We start from the raw sequence: 20986 nt of genomic DNA on the forward strand, positions 1-20986 counted from the left end.
CGAGCATGAAATTGTGCAAAATGTCTTGATATGCTAAAGCATTAAGAGTTCCTTTCACTGGAACTAAGGGGCCAAGCCCAACCCCTGAAAAACAACCCCACACTATAATCCCCCCTCCACCAAACTTACACTTGGCAACTGCCAAGCTGCCGTTCTCTTGGCAACTGCCAAACCCAGTCCCAGAATGTATGGTAATGCATTATTAGCTTTTAATAATGTATTAGGAAATGTTGAAATTAACATGAACTAAGAATGATCTGCACTTCTACAGCCTTAATCTTTGTTCATGTTAACTAATTAATGAATAATAATAATTTGTTACAATTATATAGCGCTTTTCTAGGCACTCAAAGCGCTTAACATAGAAGGGGGAATCTCCTCAACCACCAACTAATAAAACTGTTTTGTTAAGTGATACCAATAATACTAAAACAACACTGTTCTATAAAGAGGAAACATTCAAAACATAGTCTTTTTCTTAATGGAAAATATATCAAAATGTCTATGGCTCAACTTGTCCAAAGCAGTTTAGAATGACTAAGTACTGCCATCTTCTGACTGGCAATACAAGGAGAAAATCATAGTTCACAGATATGATGTAAACAAAATCTAACGGCTTGCTTTTAAATGTCCTTCCCAAATTTCTATAGGCTCTGTTAGCACTAAAACTATTAGTTATGACTGTGCTGACTTAAGATGAAGCTTTGGGGATAGTTATAAATATAATATGATTATGCTTGTGTTTGTGTTTATTTTGGCTCATAATCTAGGTAGAGCATGTGGGCTTGTGAGAAATGGGCTGGGAAATCATAATTGTTAGCAGGAGAAGTGGATTGCATGGGTGGGAGGAGGATAGATATTGTTTTGAGAGAGAATTGGAAAGTGCTTTTAGAAATACTCTGATTATTAATATTGTTTATATACTAATTAGATTGGGTAATTGCAAAAAGCTTACATTTTGCACCTTTAACTATAAATACAAATAAGTTATTAAAATTATTAGTTCTTATTAACCAAGTGATTAATTCTTAATATCTTAATACATTTATGAATCATACAAGTTTAAGGATTCTGCTTTCTATTTTACTAATCTAATAAGAAAATCTGATTGGTTGTTATGCTGGGATTAAGTGGATAATCAGGTTTCAACTGTAATTTTCACTTAAATTTTCACAAACTTAAAAAAAAAAAAAAGATAAATACATTTTGTATTTAAGCATTTTTCAATTCACTGGTACTTCATTAGAATAAGCCAAAACCTGTTACAGATACAAGTATTTATATTATATTACAAAATCTCACCATTTACAACAATGTAAGAATGTTTTTCCAAACAATTTACTTTTTTTAAATATTTTTGCTGGTTTTCTGAATCCAGCTAAATTAAGTGTTTTGGACCTGAAACCTCACCTCCCAAAGTCTTATATTATTAACCATTTACTTTCAAATTTAGCATTTACGGTGTCTTCATTGAAAATCCATAATCAATTTAAACTCTGCAGTCTCAGCCCTGGGACATAATGTACAATCTTACGCTGGTACATGAACAGATGCGTTTAGCGTCTGAGTTCAGTTTCATGTCCAGCAGTTCCTAAATCTGTCAGAATGCTGTAGAAATTAATACTTTTATCCCGAAAGGATGCATTACATTGAGCAAAAATGCCAGAGAAAACATTCAAGATTTTACAAAATAATTTACTTTTTTAAACGTTCTATTCATCAAAAAAAAAAAAAAAAAAAAAAAAAAATTAAGCAGCACAACCATTGTCATCATTGACAAGAATAAGAAATTATGTAAGACCCCAAACTTTTGAATGGTAGTGTGTATTCAGTTCACTCTATATTTATAAAATGTGTGATGGTGGAGCATCAGATCACACACAATGCGGGGCCAGATGCGAAACAAGTGTTCTTTGATCGTTTCAGCCAGATGTAGTTATCATTTTAAGCGGCACATTGTTTAAATAGCAAATGCATTTGCGCTTCCATGGGGGTTTCTGAAAACGAGGTGTATTCAGGTGCATTGATGGCGTGCATTCACTTTAGCTGAATATGTAAATATGCGCTGTATATATTTTCTCTCAATAACAAAATAAACCCATAAAAAATGACAGCGGTGAGCAAATAGCAGTTAAGAAAGCATATGACCATAGAGATGTGGATATGTTTACAGCAGCTCTGCGATTCACCGGTCACTAGGTGAGGTAATCTAAATTACACATTATATTTGAGATATACATTTAGAGGTATATATTTGAGACTAAATACTAGACCTGGCTATGTTAACTTCACATGCTTTTCATTATTTCCAGAAAAAATCTCCCAAGTAGGCTATTTTACATAAAAATCAGTTGACAGACTTAAATAGACAACCTAGGAAGTTTTTAAATTTCGTCCAAGCTGTTCACACATTGGCAATACAACAGTGATAAATACATTTAAATTTGTATGTATAAGAAAGTAGATGCTACCTAAAAAATGGTAACACTAGCACTCCCTTGAGGTTTATTATCACAGTAAGGCAAAAAGAAAGTGAAGTGTAATTTCTGCCCCACTACAGACACAAAATAAAAAGTCTGAATAAAAAATAAATAACTGAAATTGGCAAATTCAAAATAAAATTCCTTGCTTATTTATATAGTTCTCGCCACATCAAGCTGCTTTTAGAAAAAAAGTATCTTTACTCTTGTATTATGATAATGTTTTGGCCAAGCATTTATTTGCATTTGTGAACTTACATAAAGTATGTTTCTGGCCTCAGTAGTAAACTAAAGTGTCTGCGCGAGTTCCTTTATTTATTTTTCCCGCAACCTGCTCAATTCTCTGTTATTCATGAACCATCTGGCAAACTTTGAGCATGTGGTACAGAAGGCAGACACAAATAAGTCCTGATCTGCTTCGCTTTGCTCCAGCATCAATAAAATCATCTGCATTCCACAGCTCATACTCAGTGTTACTGCAGAAACCTCAGGCATCTGTTCTCCTTGAGCATCCATCTTTACGTTTTTCTGTCCCAACAACCCCTTTCATCTGTGTCACCTTTCCTGTTTCCTCTTTACTCTCACCCAATAGCTCTTCTAAATGTGCCTCTCTTCTGCCCTTTACCTTTTCCTGGTGTCCTTTATGTCCACAGGACGTGTGGTAAATATACGGTATGTATATTTTAAAGGGGTCAGGGATATTCATGTTTGGGGTTTTTTGCTTTTTATTGTACTGGTATAAGAAGATATGACCAAAGAAAACACTTTAGCTCCTTAGTAGTTCTTAAGTCGAACAATTTGATAGTCTAGCGGTACAGTAAAAAAAGAAGAAGAAATGCATTAATTCGATTAAAAGTGAGAGTGAAAGTAAGTGGCCATTTCTACTACACTGTTTTTAATATAAAATTGAAAACTTCGGTTTGCCTGTTAATTTACACAACAATGGCGTTTTTGGCGCCCAAAAACGCAAACTTTTAAAAACTGGATTCAAAGTGCTAGTTGTTGAATACAATATCGTTATCGTCCCCATGTAGACTACAAACTCTTACGTCAGTAAGTCTATAGGCGGATAGTGTTTCTTTACAAAGTGACGTTGCCAACTATTGACTTGCCAGCAGAATAGTTTTTAATCATTTTTGCAGATCCATGTGAACGGGGATCATTTTGGCAGTGGTGCCTTCTGTATGCGGAAAATGCAAAGAAAAAACTTTTCCATTTTTAGTGCCCTGTCCAAATACCTACACTTGCGGTTTGGTCTTGGCCATTTGAGAGCATATGCAAACGACAAGAAGTGTGTAAGACTGTCCCATGTCTAAAATACCAAAGTGCCTTAATGCAGACTAAAACGCTTCGGAGCTGTGTTCGTGACTAAGCGTATCCCATCATGCATTATGTTCAGGAAATCTTGAGACATTGAGAAAAACGTTTCACTGCAAGTTAAATAAATTGGTAGTAAAAGTTGTGTTGTAAATTTTATCGGTGCAAAGATGAGTAGGCTGTGTGTAATTTGTAACTGATTTTTTTCACTTAATTAGAAGTGCCACAATTTTAAAGTTGTCTTCTGTCAGTTACATAGCGACTACTCAACAGACACTCAGAAGTTTATTTTAAAAAGCAAAGTATTGAAAATAAAAAGCTTGCGTTTTTTGCAACACTTGTACGTGTTTATCGGGTAAACAAAGCTCCATACACACTTGCAGTCTTCACATCATACAGGAGATACATCATGTAAGTAGACAAGTGATCATGTGCAAAGACCTCAAGTGTGTGTATTTGGACAGGGCAAATAACAATGAAAACGGAACATAACTGTATATATATATATATATATATATATATATATATATATATATATATATATATATATATATATATATATATATACATATATATATATATATATACACACACATATATATACTTTTTTTTAACAATATGTCCTATGCTGTTTTTATTATTTCATTTCGTTAACTAAAACTATTAGGAAATGCCTTGGCAAGCAGACCTAGTTGAAAAAAATAAGGTTGTTTTCTTTAATAAATAAATTAAAATGCCATCTAAACTTGAGTACGCAAGCACAAACTTCAGTCTTTTAAAAAAATAAAAAAAAAATTATATATATATTGTTCAACAACAACAACAAAAACATTTATAGAAACTGCTTGCAAAAATTCTTATTCTTAACCTGTGTCTTTCTTACACTAAACTAATGAATACTGCAACCCATGCTGTAGTCGCTTATACAGCTCACAACAAGAACAGAATAGTCAAATTGGATTCAAAACAATTTCAAATAAGAAAATAGGAAAGCAGACAAAAGAGGTGAAATTATATTGCAGATTTTGCCGCAGGGAGGAAAAAAGAAAGTAGCAATTAGGAAAGGCATTGAGAGGAGCTGAGCGAAAAGTGTGTTGAACAGCCTGTCATCGGCTACAACACCTACATCCACACCGCTCCTCCCTGGCTTTAACCTTTACCTCCACATCGACACTGCGGCCGATGATCAGATGAACAGGAACCAGAGGCTGATACGTTTGAACTCATGACCGTCCATGTGTACGGGTCAATAATGCCTGCTGGGCGATCAGAAACTAGGTTCATATAGTCACAGTCAGGGGAAAACGAATGAAAGCTGTTTCTGTCTTTCATACATTGGTCTATCGTGTGTGTGTATATAAAACAATGCATGATATGACCCCTGTAAGATTTCACAGTGCACAGCTGGTCACCAGTATCTGTTGTTTTGGAGGCTGGTCTACAGCACGAGTTGCTGGTCTCCTCATTAACCTTTTTAATTAGTTTAACTGCCAAGATATTCTTGGTCAATGCATTGATTTTTCATGAAAATCTATGTTCACTCCAGTCTCTGAAATGTTTAGTACCATACATCAATGGTTGACAAAAATAAATGAAGTCTTGATCACTATTTTTTACTCTTTCTCTATACATCTAAACTTGGCACTCGATTTTAATTGGTACTTTAATTCTGTGGTTAATTGGCCTTCAGAAAGCTCACAATGGAGTGGAACCAGTGGCTGCTAAAGAGGCTTGAAATGTGCTGAATTTATTTTTATATCCCGCCACATGATTAAGATGTTGGCACTGTCACTCATTTGTTTATTCAGTGGTAATGAGTGTAATTAATGTCAACTACGGAAATGAGTAATCCTCTATATTCATGTAATGCAGAAAATGGCGCTGAGGGGGAATGAACTGGAATGCAACTAAGATGCCCTCAAAAATCACCAGAAGTATGACGCTACTAGATTATGATTTCATTAAAAAAAATGTATTCTTTACTTGTGGGCAAATATGGAAAAATTTGAATAAATTCTGTACAGAATATCAGTGTTTTAGCCTGTGCAAAACTCGTTGCCAGGACATTTTTATGCGTTTGCTAAGGTTTTCAGAGTGGTTGTTAGGGTTGTTGCTAGGATGTTATGGGTGGATGTTTGCCCAAGTCAAATTATCCCACTAAAGTAATATTTTGTTGTTTTACATTAAAATTATCTGAGCATTCATAAACATGCAAAATTTCATAAAATATTAAAGGGGTCATATAATGGTACATGTATGATAAAAATCCATCGTGTTTTTTTAAATCTCCTTATATGTTTTCACCTGTCTGAAATCAAGCCGTTCGATGTGTGACATCACACGATCGGATACCCCTCCCACGACTGTTGATTGACAGCAGCGTTTCGGCTCAGACCCGTCCTGAGCGAGCGCAGGCTGTCCGCCATTGTGGATACACTGGAACAGAATGGTGTCTAAGTGATTGTGGTGTTCTGTTCTTGGGTGTAATAATGAACACAGCAGTCATTCTGATGTTGAGATATCTGATATATTGAATTGAGTCTCTCAGTTCAACTGTATCGTGTTGTCAAACCTCCTGTACACTCAAAGCCCCCACAGAACAGAGGGGCGGGGTGAGCAAAGCTCATTAGCATAAAAGGTACATGCTTGCTGAAAACAGAGCTGTTTTTCACCAGGTTAAATGAGTGATTTCTTAGAATACTAAATAGCATTTTTAATTAAAGTATATTACAAAGTTTTAATTTAGACACTAAATAATCATTTTAACTTGTAAAAAAATGGCATTATATGACCCCTTTAAGATTTGTTTTCATAGAATTTTTTGTGCACAAATCTAACATAAATAGCCCCTACAGTGAAATGGTAATGAAAAATATGAGGTGGAAGGAAAACTTATATTTAGCAAAAGTTTCCTTGAGAAACTTTGCGTTCATTTGAAAAAAATGTTTGTGCAAAGTTTCCCGCGGGAACGCAAGCGTTTTGCGAACTGCCGCAAAATTTCTCGGTGAAATGCAAAAGTTTTGCTAGCGATCGCAAAGTTTTTCAGGAAAACTAAAGTTTTGCAAAAAGCATTGAGAGAGCACATACACTTTTCTCCATTCTCAAATACCCCCCCCCCCCCTTTACTATGTCCCTTTAGGAGCTCTGTTTAAAATTTTGTGAGGATTAAGCTTAAATTAAAACAAAAATATTTGTTAATGTGGTAAGAAACAACATTTTCAATGCTATTAAAAATGTAGAACTGTCTTCAGTATTTACTAAACTATTTCCCTGCCATTGATGGAAATCTCCATCTTTAAGTGTTTTCATATGACAAACCACAGGCGAAAAAGAAGCAGAAACACGTGATTATATATGTTAGCAGATGCATTTGTAAAATAGCATAATCACCAACATTAAACGGCATATAAATCAAAATTGCCTAATGTTACTGAAAGCTTTGGACTCGATTTACCACATCTATGTTTTGATCTTCATTCTGAATCCTGTCTTGATGTAGTCTGACAAAAATGCGATTGAAAATTGCTCAAAATGTAGCTTTTTTTAATGAAACTTAGCCACATTCAAGTGTTGATAAAAAAGAAAAGCATAAAGCTTGAATAAAACAAGCTTTTTTTCTTTTTTTAAAAAAGCCAAGGGGCTGATCTTTCTTTTGATATATTTTATTTTCAGATATTAATACAACAAAATATTCTGGGGCCATGAACTCTAAAATTATCAAAATTGTAAATGATCAAAAAATGCTGGTGGTGGCTAGCACAAAAAAGGGGGAAAAACAAGGGAAAAAAATACCCACCTGGCTTGGAAAGAGTTAAGGAAATTTGTCTTGTTTAAGGATGGTTTAATGGAAACTAAGACTAAAAGTACTGATTTAAAAAAAAAAAAAAATCCTGATATTGGTCTGTGGGATGTTTTCACTCATTTGCATTTTCCGCAAAATGAAAATTCTTATCACTTTTAAGTGTATCATTCATGTCTGTAGTGCAAATAATGCATGATACTGAACATTCACAATTTGGCATTTGTTTAAATCCATCCACACCATGTCCAAAACACCCTGCTGGTCTCAAGACAAGGGCCACCATTACTGTTCATATCCACTTGTACGGTTGAAATGAAATGTTATAAATGTTGATGCATGCTTCCCATTGCTAGAGACATACTGTATGCCAATGTGCCAAGTCAGAGATTGCCACTCGTCCCTGCTGCCCCTCTCTCTCTCTCTCTCTCTCTCTCTCTCTCTCTCTCTCTCTCTCTCTCTCTCTCTCTCTCTCTCTCTCTCTCTCTCTCTCTCTCTCTCTCTGCACAATTATCTCAAGTCCATGTTCAGTATTCTGTCTGCTTTTGTTTTCCATACAAATAATTCAATTAGACAGCAGAGAAGTATCCTTGATTTCGCCTCCCTGTTTATCAATGGTTTATTCGCTCTCCCGTGGCGTCTTTTATATCAGGATGAGAGCTTTTCACAGAAGTGGAGAGACAAGCAGCAATCAGTGCATTTTATGCAAAGCTGAAAACACCGTTCGGCTTGTCAGTTTTGCAAGAGGGTGGTCCTCAGCACGTCGAACGGAGCGCTGCTAATAAGCTCGTCATCTGAGAATGCAGCTTGGCTTCTCAGCAAAATGAGTAAAGCGGCCGGCTGGAGTGCTGCTGCTATTATGAGGGATTCTCTTGAGTTTAGAAAAATATCAGAGGTAATGCAAAACTAATAGGTCGGTAAACAGTTATATAGATCGTGGGCTGCAATGCAATAACCTTTTATGAATCAAGCGTGTAGCTGTTCTTTCGATGGCACGGCAGGATACGAGCTTCCCCTTGACTGAAAAGGAGAAAAACAGAAATATAAAAAGGCAAAGCGGGGCTCCTTACTGGGATTAGAGAAAGGAGAGGCATGACCGGCATACTGATGGAGACGAGGTAGAAAAACATTGAGTGCTAGTATGTAGTCCATGTCTGCCAAATGGCCTTTACAGTGAAGGGCGCCCAGCAATAAAGGACACGGGTATGTGACTATCCAGGGGACGAGACGATGCACCGAAATAATTGGAGGATGGCGTATGACATTTTGAGTAGCTTTACTCAGCACTAAACAGATGAAAGACACAGAGGAAGCGCAAGGTTAGCAAGGTCGGCTACGGATGAAAAAAGGAGCTTTGAAAACGGGTCTCCGACGTGCATTGTGTGGGTGGGGATAGTCCACTAATGACTAGAAGATAAAACAGAAGGTCTGGTAGATTCAGAAAGCCTAACGTTTCAAAGCGCGGCAATGGAATATTTTTATCGGCAGCGAGAGTGAAAGAGAAGCGCTGTGAAGCAGAAAGACAGAGAGAAAGGCTGACAGCTCACTGGTGGAAGATGACAGGAGCGGGAGAGGGAGAGGGAGGATATTTGAGGGAAAGTGTAACACAGGGATGCTGTCAAGCCTCAAGCAAGCTCCATTTAACAAGCTGCAAGATTGAGGGATGGAGAGGAATTCAGGAAGCTGGGCAAGAGGATCTAGAGGCTTCTGCATGTGCACGTGAAAATATCTCACATGGGTTTATGTAAACATGGCAGGAGAAATAGCTGGTGAATGGTCACAAGACATTGAGGTCTATCAATTATTCTATTGTTCTATCAATGTAGCTATTGAGATCAGTGGTATTCAAATGGTGGAAGGCAGTCTGGACAGTGGGACATAATTGCACCATTTTACCGTTTCTACAGTTTGAAGTGAGCATCGCATCAAAACAATGGAGCGGTTCACAACACAAACATTAAGGTTTGTTTATCTTCTGCCGTTATAGCCTCTAATATTTTTATCTAGAGCCAAATGTGCATTATACAAGGCCTTTCCACTTCTCTCTCACGCTAAAGACTTAAAGCGCTGCATTAAAGGGTTAGTTCACCCAAAAATGAAAATTCTGTCAATAATTACTTACTCTAATGTCGTTCGATACCCATAAGACCTCCGCTCATCTTCGTAACACAGTTTAAGATATTTTATATTTAGTCTGAGAGCTTTCTGTTCCTCCATTAAATGTATGTACGGTAAACTGTCCATTTCCAGAAACGTAATAAAAAAACATCATCACAGTAGTCCATCCATATGTGACATTTGTTGGTTATTTAGAATCTCTTGAAGCAGCAAAAATACATTTTGGTCCAACACCTTTATTCATATTTATCTCTTCCGCGTTTGTTTTCAATCTGTAAACAAAGATTCAAACAGTTATGAATCAGCATATTGATTAATGATTCGTCATTTTTGGGTGAACTGAGAGCTTCAGATGATGTGGTTCTTTTAACAGTATACTATTGCTAAAATATTGCAGAACATGATAATGCAGGATACAGAAAATACAATTATTTTAATCTGTCATACACTTTATTGCCAAACATATTGTGAAACCCCTCCAAATCAATGAATTCAGGTATTCCAATGACTTCCATGGCCACAGTTATAAAGTTTGGTGAAGGGGTATTATGGTGTGGGTCTGTTTTTCAGGGGTTGGGCTTGGCCCCTTGGTATGCTTAAGCATTAAGAGTTCCTTCCACTGGTGGGAACAGTTTGGGGATGGCCCCTTCCTGATCCAACATGACTGTGCACCAGTGCACAAAGCATGGATGAGCGAGTTTGGTGTGGAGGAACTTGACTGACCTGCAGAGAGTCCTGACCTCAACACAGAAAACCTTTGGGATGAATTAGAGTGGAGACTGTGAGCCAGACCTTCTCGTCCAACATCAGTGCCTGACCTCACAAATTTGCTTCTAGAAGAATGGTCAAACATTTCCATAAACATACTCCTAAACCTTGTGGAAAGCCTTTTCCAGAAGAGTTTAAGCTGTTATAGCTGCAAAGGCGGAGCCAACTCCATATTAAACCCTACGGATTAATGTCATTAAAGTTCATGTGCATGTAAAGGCAGACGTCTCAACTTTTGGCAATAGTGTACATTCAGATGACTGAGCATTTAACTAAACCAGTTAACATGGCTTAATTCATTAATAATATTTTTTTTAATTAATAATAAAAGCCAGATAAAACTATTGCTCTAACCTTTTTTTTATAATCATATCTAGTTGGGAGAAATAGTTACCTTTTTTGGTAAATTTTGTTAAAAAAATGTTAAGACCTCACTGCTTTGGCTCTTGAGTATTTTGAGTGTTTACAACTTCTCTTTTTCTTTTACAAACTACTACAGCTTTCCTGATGGAAACGTAGCTTTTGCTTAATTTGATGGTCCCTTCAACACATTCTGTTGACTACAAGTAACTTTGCCCCTTCATTATCATTAGAGTGTTAGTAGAGTATTAGTAGACTGATAGGTTTGGGTTAGAATAAGTTGACACATACTTGCAAAGTTACTTATAGTCACAGAACAATCACAATAAAGAGTCTTATAATACACCAAGTAGAGTTAGTATTTTGTAGTGCACAAGTATTAGATGTTGTGGATTGTCGGAGATGAATGTTTCCCTGCATCAATCTCAGTGATGTATGATAGAGATCTCATTGATAGATCCATTTTTTTCATCTGCTCTCCTAAATAATGGCTGACTTTAAGAATGGCTGAATGAAGAAAACATTTCTTATCTGTGTGCCTCCCGTAGATAAACCCACCCTCAGATGCCTCTGTGCCACATCCACACACACACCAATGGGCTTCAGATCAGAGATGAGAGAGGCCATCTTATCTGCAACACTCCAGAATCACTTCAAGCATGTTCACACTCTCTACACTCCCATGAGACACCGACCCAGCATCCTAAGTCCTTCCCCTGGCCCCATCTCACCCAACCACGTATCGAACACCCACAGCACACTTATCTCCCCCTGGACAGACTAAATGTCAACCCTTACACCATGCTGGAATGTGATTAGCTAGTGCTAATAGCAATGATGGAGCTAATTTTGTTCAAGCCTCCCTCCTAGGTTTCATTTATCGGTCTCTCATTTGGCCGGCTGTTCTCGCTTGCATTGGCTGATGGATGGGAATGGATCCCACGGCACAAATTTTTGCCGGTAGCATTCACACATGGAGGCGCAAGTACAAACAGGTCCTACACTCACAGGCAGGCGGCCATTTTAGAGCTGTTTAATGTATAGAAGAGCTGTGTCTAAATTGAATGCATGCTGTTTTACTCATTTGAAGTAAATATTTAACAAAGGTGAAGAGATTTACACTATTCTTCCATTACAGTGTAGCTATGTCATATGTGAATGTAAATAATAGATTGATGTATTTAAAGACCCCCTGTGGGGAAAATGTTGAGTTTTTAATGTTGTTTATATTTCTATGTAGTGTTTTTAATATGCTTTAAGATAAACCATGTGCAAATTCATAAGTCAACACCATTGATAAGTATTTTATCTGGTGAAAGTCTGGTGAACCAAAGTCTCAAAAATGTGGTTTGAAATCGCTGGTGATTTTGAACTCTCTTAAAACCATTCCAGTCACAGCTTTAACATATCGTTAACTATACTGCTTGAAGCAGGCGAGTCTCAGGAGAAGCCAGGTTATTGCTGTTTTGGTGCATTTAGCAATAGAGTGAGTGAATTATGTATATGATGCATATTATGATGTAATGATGAACTATATGCCTTTCTCCACTGATGTTGGAAAAAAGTTTCTAAGGATGTTGATTTTTACAAAGCAGACTGAGATGGTAAACAGGAACATGGTTTGTCTAACATTAGCAACACATTATTAGCGATTTGATAACAGTCCAACAAAAGGGTGTTAATTACCGTTATGTGTCTGATGTTGCAAAGAGCGATACTTTTTGTGCAGTGTCTCCTACGGTAACTTGAGTAAAGTTGAGATCCAAGTTGAGTGGATCTCTAAGCTGGTGTGAGCAGAGGTGGGGCTAATTGTGCATATTCATGGGTCATGTATACTAAATGAAGCAAAGGTGTAGAGTTGCATTCAAGCTATTTTATGAAGAAAAAAAAAATTCCACAGGAAAAAACATTTAAATATGCCATTTTGATGATCAAAGAAGAGTTTTAAGGGATACAATTATTGACTACATATGGACTTTTATATTGAAAGAAAAACATTAACTTAATGCAAAGCAAATATTAATGTTAATGGTTCATTTCCAAGATACATCTGACTTATTTTAATTTTCAGTATGATTACTGCAGTCTTCAGTGTCAAATGTACCTTCAGAAATCATTATAATATGCTGATTTGATGCTATTATCGATGCTGAAAACAGATTTTGCTGCTTAACATTCTTTTTGGAAATTGCATATATAGAAAGTTCAAAATAACATTTATTTGAAATATAAATATGTTGTTGCATTAATGTCTTTGCTGTTAATTTTGATCAGTTAAATGCATCCTTGCTAAAATAATTTTTTGTGACTCCAAACTTTTGAACATGTGTACGTGTTGCATGATCACGGTTTAACATTCTTATTTTCAACCTTGTGTAAAACTGTTCAGCAGAAACAGATTCAACATTAAATTACCTCACCTGCCAAATGAAGTAGCTGCTGTCTTTGACCTCGAACTGACCCGTTGCCTTTCTGTCTCTAATCAACAGGTGGTCGCCTCCTCTGCCTGGTGTTATGGCTTAACCTGGTGCCAGTGATGAACGGCTGCCCGGCGAAGTGTGTGTGCTACAGCGAGCCGAGGCCAACAGTGGCCTGTCAACAGCAGGGTCTGTTCTCCATTCCCACTGAGATCCCGGTCCGTAGCCAGCGAATATTCCTCCAGAGCAACAAACTGACAGTGGTCCGATCGACCAGCTTTAGTTCTGTGCATAACCTCACAGTCTTGTGGATGTACTCTAATAATATCAGCCATATTGAGGCGGGGGCTTTTTACGGGCTGGAGAGACTGGAAGAATTAGACATCGGCGACAACAGCAACCTTCGAATCATAAGTCCCACCGCGTTCCGTGGTCTGACCAAGCTGCACACCCTTCACCTGCACAGATGCGGGCTGTCCGAGCTCCCGGTGGGAGTTTTCAGAGGACTCTTCTCGCTGCAGTATCTGTACCTGCAGGATAATAACCTTCTGGCCCTGCACGAGGACACTTTCCTGGACCTGGCGAACCTCACCTACCTATTCTTACACAACAACAAGATCAAGGTGGTGACCGATCACATGCTGCGTGGTCTCATCAACCTCGACCGCTTGCTCCTGCACCAGAACCGCATCATACACGTGCAGCAGCGGGCTTTCAACGATCTGGGCAAGCTAACCACCTTGTTTCTCTTTTACAACAACCTCACCATGTTGACAGGGGAGGCCATGAACCCTCTGGTGTCTCTCCAGTACCTAAGGCTCAATGGGAACCAGTGGATTTGTGACTGTCGAGCCAGGCCGTTGTGGGACTGGTTCAAACGCTTCAAAGGCTCTAGCTCCGAGTTGGAATGCCACATTCCCACTTCTCTGACCGGGAAGGACCTGAAACGACTGAAAAGCGACGATCTGGAAGGGTGCGTGGACTCTCCGTCGCAAGTTCAAACCAGCATCTTCAACACCAAGGCACGGGCTGGAAAGTTCCTCTCCCTTGATGATCCTCTTGTTGAAAGCATTCCCAGGTGCTGTCTTTCGGATAACGACAAATCTTCCATTATCTCCAGCAAGTCCCTCCCGGATCCTTCGTCCTACAACAGCCGGCAGATCACCAACAATCCCCTGAAAGAGAAGGAGAACATCTCCAAGACCAAGTTTCGGGAGGTTGAGCGAACGAAAAACGACACTCGTAATAAGCAGAGTCTCAATGACGGTCCTTTGGGAACCATGTCCAACCACCTCGACCAGACCTTGGACCAAATCAACCCAGAGCTGCTGGACAATCTGGAACCTACAGCGCCATCTAAAAAGAAAAAAAAGTGCTCCAAAAAGCCCAAATCAGACCAGTATTGCCTAAAGGGTCATGGGTCCATCGTTCAAATATCGGCTGTTCTGTTTCTCCCCTTGTTCTGGTTGTCTCTGGCTTTGTCCTAGTTCATGCTCTCATCCATCAGTTTGCTCTTGACAATGACACAAAATACCTGCAGTAGCCTACGTGGACAGACAAAAGACATTGAAAAGGGGGTTACTATGTTGCTCCGCATGGTTGAGAATTAAGAAGTTGCAATGCTAACGACGCATTAAAAGAAATGGATGCCTTTACAGAATACATGAAATCAAATGTATATAAAACTGTGCCCAAATGTTTGTTCTATGTACTTTTAATGTGCTGTGTTTAAGCAACACTGCGAGGAGCTCCCTATTCCCACATCACCTCCTAAAAAAAAGCTGATCAGAAAGTGACTATTGTAGATGAACCACAAAAAAAAGAAAGAAAAAAAAATTCCTTAAACCATGACTAAACCAGAGCGCCGAAAGCACACAGGAATGTTGCTGATATGAAATCGAAGGGGATTGACTTTTTTTTTTTTTTTTGTTCCCAATATGTTATTTTTCTCTTTCAAAAGTGATACATTTGTTTGATGCTGTTTTTTATGTTTATAAGTATTTCAGTAAAGACAAATGTTTTACTCTCCCCAAATACGTGCTATGTTCTGTTTGCGTCATGACACACTGCAGGTGGCATCTTGGGAAGGAATGCTGTCTATTTGTTCACTGAAATTGCGATGGAATCATAGATATGCATTTTATTTTGCTGGTGTACAAGCATAAATATATGACAAATAAAATCTCATTTTTTACAGATGCCTTTTCATGTGACTGAAAAAACAATGGGACAAAATATAGGTATATTGAATATTAAAAGATAATTGTCCATTAGTGATCAAGAAGGTTTTCAATTCACTGCAAATACTAAATCAAACCCATGGGGAACTGAATGTCTTTTTTCTGTATATTCCATTAGGATTGAAACCTCAAAGGCTCATATTGCAGCTCATTAATGAACTTTAACATAATCACTAATGATTCATCCATGTGTGAAGCTCAGAAATTCACAACATGAAGCGTGCCAAAACAACCAGACATCTTTCATAACCAAATTAATGGATGTGACACTGACTGAATTTGAGACTATTCCTCATAGTACACAGTTCTTCCTCTTGGCATTCACTAAGGATTTTCAATAATATTATGACATTTAAGAAGCATTTTTGTGATGAAATGGTGATTAAGATTTGCACATCAGTAGCAGTAAAACTTGCATCCTTTGGCTATGTCTGGCATCATGTTGATAATCACTACTTCTAAAGACTGAAAAATAATTTTGCAATGATTGATAGCACTAGACATTTTTTTAAAGATTAACTACCATAGAATTTAATGTTATTATTAGTGCTGTCAAATCGATTAATCGCATCCAAAATAAAAGTTTGTGTTTATATAATGTGTGTGTACTGTGTATAATTATTATGTATATATAAATACACAGACATGCATGTATATACTAAAGAAAATGTTCATATTTATATATAATATACATTTATATATAATATACAGTATATTTCCTAAATATATACATGAAGAATAAGTGTGCATTTATAAATATATAATTATACACAGTGCACACACATATATTAATCGATTTGACAGTACTAGTAATTATAAATAATAATAAGAAAAAACTAATGCATTTAACTGAGATTTTTTAGGAGTTTTTAATATTGTTCAAATTAAATAAGTTTCTCCCACACCTTCTAATTAGCAACGAAAGAAATTAACAAAGGACAATTAATTATTGTGACAATAGTATACTAAAGGAAGATTAAATGCTAATTTAAAAAATAATCTGTCTAACTAGTTCAATATGTTAATGTGAAATGTGTGCCACATTATTATACACAGCACATCCACTCATTGAAAAATCAAGTAAAGCTAGTGTTTCTCTCAACTTCAACATCATAAGAACTCCATTCTCTCATATACCATAATTACTCTAACATAACATTATACAGTTTAAAGTGAGCAGTGCGTCAAAACAACGGGGTGGTTCACACCACAAGCAGACTCGATCGTTCGGCGCAGCTTCCTTTTAATATTTATATCTAAAGCCAAAGGTGCTTCATTCAAGCACTTTTCGCTCCATGCGTTATTAGCTGAAATCGGTTATCGCGATTTGGCCATAGACTGTAAAAAAAAAAAATGGATGTAGTGTCCGTGACGTCACCCATAGGATTCTGAAGTGCAGTTTAAGCGCAAAGCAGAGATGAGCTGGCCGTTGTATTTCTGTCACGCCCAGATAACAGAAAATGGGCAAAGAGGCGGGACGTGGGCGGAGCTGAGGTGACGTGATGACTAGCAGACAGCGGATAAATGGCTAGCCACATGTCAATCAAAATGGCCACGCGCTTAATTATGCAGAACTTTAAGGCGTTATAAAATGTAAACGAATGAGTTATAAAAAAAAATCATTTGCGGCATATACTTGGAGTACCCTGCGCGAGAGCGCCCTCTGGCTTGTAGAGCAGCGTTTACTACTAATCACAGTCGTGCTGCACTGAGAATCTGCGTATGCAATAATCACAGCCTTTGCCAAATCTCGTGTGGTTTTATTGAAATTTATTGTGTAGCCCTTCGCTGTACAGAGTATTTTCTGAATAAAACGGGATGGAGGAGTATCGTGTGGGAGGAGCTAAAGAATGACAAGCATGCACAGGTATTGTGTAGAGAGCGTCTGAAAGCTGTGACATCCTTAAACATCCCCTAGGTTTAATATGAAAATGTATTTACTTCAATATATTTCTCCACTCTGTGTATTGCTGTTTGGAGTGGTTTTACAATAAACAAACAGACACCTATAGTGGCCAGCTAAACAAATGCATTTAAACACGACATACATTGCATGATCTGTTGATAAATTAACTATACGTGATCATGTTGTTTACCTAATATACCGATAGCCAAATAAACATGAAGCAGTTTACTCACCGCCTGTTGTTCCAACACATGTCCGGAGACCTTTATCCTTGGGACCGCTCCTTCCATAAGCAATAGACGATCTGCAAATCCAGCGTTCAACTGGGCCTTGTTTAAAAAACAATCGTCGCCGAAATGCAGGGAACAAACAAAAACACTTGTGTTGCTGCTTCGTAAAAAAAAACTGAGTTTGGTTAACACTGGGTTCTTTGGGAAGCTGTACAGGGTTGTCTTGCTCTGGCAGCCAAAAACACACTTCTCTGGTGACTGTTGATTTCATGAAGTCCTGTGACCTGTGCAGCGCAGCTTAAGCTGAGCAAAGCACTTGAAAAAGAGACCAGATGCGTGTAAGTATAATCGGCCCGAGCATTCAGTCTTATTTTACATTTAGGCACCTTGTAGGATAAGTGTGATGTGTAAAGTGTGAGCACCAAGCAGCATATCCAGTTGCTCCCTTGAGAACCAGAAAAAAAAAAGTTATGTGCACCCCTGATTCTTAAGCATATTAATAGCATTTTATAATAAATTGGAAGAGGAAGCCATTGGGAACAATAGCAACTCAGCCAAGAAGTGGTAGGCCGCTTAAAATTACAGAGTGGGGTCACTTCATGCTGAGGTGCACAGTGTGCAGAAGTCACCGACTTTCTGCAGAGTCAGTAGCTAGACCTCCAAACTTTGTGTGGCCTTCAGATAAGCTAAAGAACAGTGCGTAGAGAGCTTCATGGAATGGGTTTCAATGGTCAAGCAGCTCATCCAAGCCTTACATCAAGTGCAATGCAAAGCACCAGATGCAGTGGTGTAAAGCATGCCGCCACTGGACTCTAGAGACTGCAAGAAGAACGTGCTTGTCTGACTGCATTGTGCCAAGTGTAAAGTTTGACTTTGGTGGAAGGTGGATTATGGTGTGGGGTTGATTTTCATGGGATGGACATGGCCTCTTAGTTCCAGTGAAATTAACTCTTAATATTTCAGCATACCAAGACATTTTGGACAATGTCATGTTCCCAACATTGTGGGAACAGTTTGGGGATGGCCCATTCCTGATCCCACATGACTGCACACCAGTGCACAAAACAAGTGCTCAGTGAGTGAGATTGGTGTGGACTGACCTCAACCCGATAGAACACCTTCGGGATGATTTAGAGTGGAGACTGCAAGACAGGTCTTCTCATCCAACATAAGTGTCTGACCTCACAAAAGCGCAAAAAATCCCACAAACACACTCCTAAACCTTGTGGAAAGCCTTCCCAGGAGAGTTGAAGCTGTTATAGCTGCGAAGAGGGGTCCAAATCCATATTAAACCCTACGGGTTAAGAATGGGGTGTCATTAAAGTTAATGGGCATGTAAAGGTAAGCGTCCCAAAACTTTTGGCAAACTAGGGTGCTTTCACATCTCTAGTTCGGTTCATTTGGTCCAAACCAAGGGCAAACAATTACACATTGTTGCATTTTTCAGCTTTTGGTTCCTTTTCACATTACACTGATTGCTTTGGTCTGAACCAGTTGAAACGAACCAAAACACAGGCACGTGACAATATCCACATCACTCATTGGCCATGGCATATTTCCTAAACTGCTTTTCGATTGGCCAGAATTTACGTGTAGGAAAATTATAACAGAAGAGGAAAAGCCAACAAACTATAATAACACTATGGAGAGTCGACTGCGTGGGCTGGTTTTGTCCCTGGCCATAATCTATTACATTGCGTGTGTAATACAGTTCGTAGATGGGAAGGAAGGAGGCGGGAACCGGCGAACGTTCAACAAAATTTATTTCAAAAGAAATAAACAAAACGAAAGTAAAACCCCTCACGGACGACTGCCCACTAACCAAACACACGTAAAACAAAACTAAACATAAACTCCAGGCCTGGTCCTCTCTCGTCTTCCGCAGCCCTTGTTCCTCCTTTTATGCTCCCGTCACATGGCCGCGAGACGAGACCGGTGTGCCACGCAGCTGGCACTCGTCAACATTAATCACCGGCCCGCTCTCGCGGTCCCTCGCCCTGCTGCCTGTCACACCACAGCGTGTATTTAACACAGTATGGAAACAATAGATTTCTATGGGAGTAGGCGCAGTCTTGGGTGTCCCCCCCGGCCTGCGAGAGGAGATGGGGGTATGTGGCGAGGTGAACGAGCGAGAGACGTGAGGAGCGAGTGAGACCGGGGACGTGATTCCGAAAGATCATCACCTGCGAGCCACACCGGTCTCGAGTCATCTCATGAGGGAGCGCGGAGGTATTTAAGGAGAGCGACCACCAGTAAAGGACGAGAGGACCAGGCCCGGACTTTACGTTATGTTTTATTTACGTTTTGTTGTGTGTGTGCGGGCAGTCGTCCGTGAGGGGCTGCCCGCGGTTTACTTTCGGTATGTTTATTTAATAAAATTTGTTGAATGTTCGCCAGTTCCCGCCTCCTTCCTTCCCATTTCTAAGAACTTTATTACACTCCTCTTCCGAAAATATTGCCAACGATCTATAAATCATTCATGCACAATCTCAGCACAGCTGACTACGGCAGCTGGTTTAGTCCAGAAATGATCAGTACTTTTGCAGTTGGTTCTGTTCGAGGTCGGATCACGTTCTCACCACAAACTAACTGCTCCAGAGTTTGTTTGAAAGCGTACCGAGACAACCTCTTCAAGGAGGTCTTGTACAGTGAGCTTTTGCTGCGCACCCGAGTGCAATTGCTGCTTTCACACCTGACCAAACGAATCGCACCAAAGAGGGAAACAAACTCTAGTAGGAGTCAACCGAACTAAATGTGTATTTATTCATTTAAAAGAGAATCCTTGAACCATTTATACCTAATTTGGACTAGAAATAACATGTGAAGAAGGAACAACCTCTAATCACTTGTACACACCGTAAAGTGCTCAAGTAGGGGCCATAGACTATCAGACTGTAGGAATCCATGTTCTGTCCTCTCCCATAAACAGATGGCGGAGCGTGCTGGGATTGTTTGCGGATGATGACCCATTGCTTTGTCAAATCTGGCCGGCATTCAAGTCCTCGTCCACTGCCTTCAACTACTAGTGCACTGCAGGAGTCTGGCATAAGAGAGCTAGGCACACTTCAGTAGGGAGAGGTTTAGCCAGCAGTCGTATGTTATACCAAACACACTCCTGTCAGCTCACTTACACCCCGTCTACACTATGGCAAAACTAGAAAGCTCAGGTTTTAATCAATGAAGCAATCCACAATATACAGTAAGCGTGCAATGATGAAAAAGATTTGTTGGTTATAATAGGGGTGTTCTTGTATTGCTGCTGCACATTTGCAATGTAGATGGTACGCAAGGGGACAACCACTTCAGGTTTAAAAGGTCAACAGCATTAATAAAACGTTTTACTTACGAGAA

General features: G+C 38.8%; 1 protein-coding gene across 5 annotated transcripts in view; it reads left to right on the forward strand.

Moving 5' to 3' along the window:
- rtn4r (reticulon 4 receptor) overlaps positions 1-15455 on the forward strand; it is a 170316-nt gene extending 154861 nt beyond the window's left edge. For 4 of the 5 annotated variants that reach the window (XM_067439516.1, XM_067439517.1, XM_067439518.1 and 1 more), the window contains one exon: positions 13332-15455. In XM_067439516.1, coding sequence (XP_067295617.1) covers positions 13332-14746 — 1415 coding nt within the window. In that variant the 3' untranslated portion in view covers positions 14747-15455. Of the gene's footprint in view, positions 1-11800; positions 11838-13331 lie in introns of those variants that run through there. The other variant, XM_067439521.1, reaches the window with a different exon arrangement.
- The last annotated feature ends 5531 nt before the right edge of the window (positions 15456-20986 follow it).

This window comes from Pseudorasbora parva, chromosome 3, assembly GCF_024679245.1.
Source record: "Pseudorasbora parva isolate DD20220531a chromosome 3, ASM2467924v1, whole genome shotgun sequence".
Lineage (NCBI taxonomy): Eukaryota > Metazoa > Chordata > Actinopteri > Cypriniformes > Gobionidae > Pseudorasbora > Pseudorasbora parva.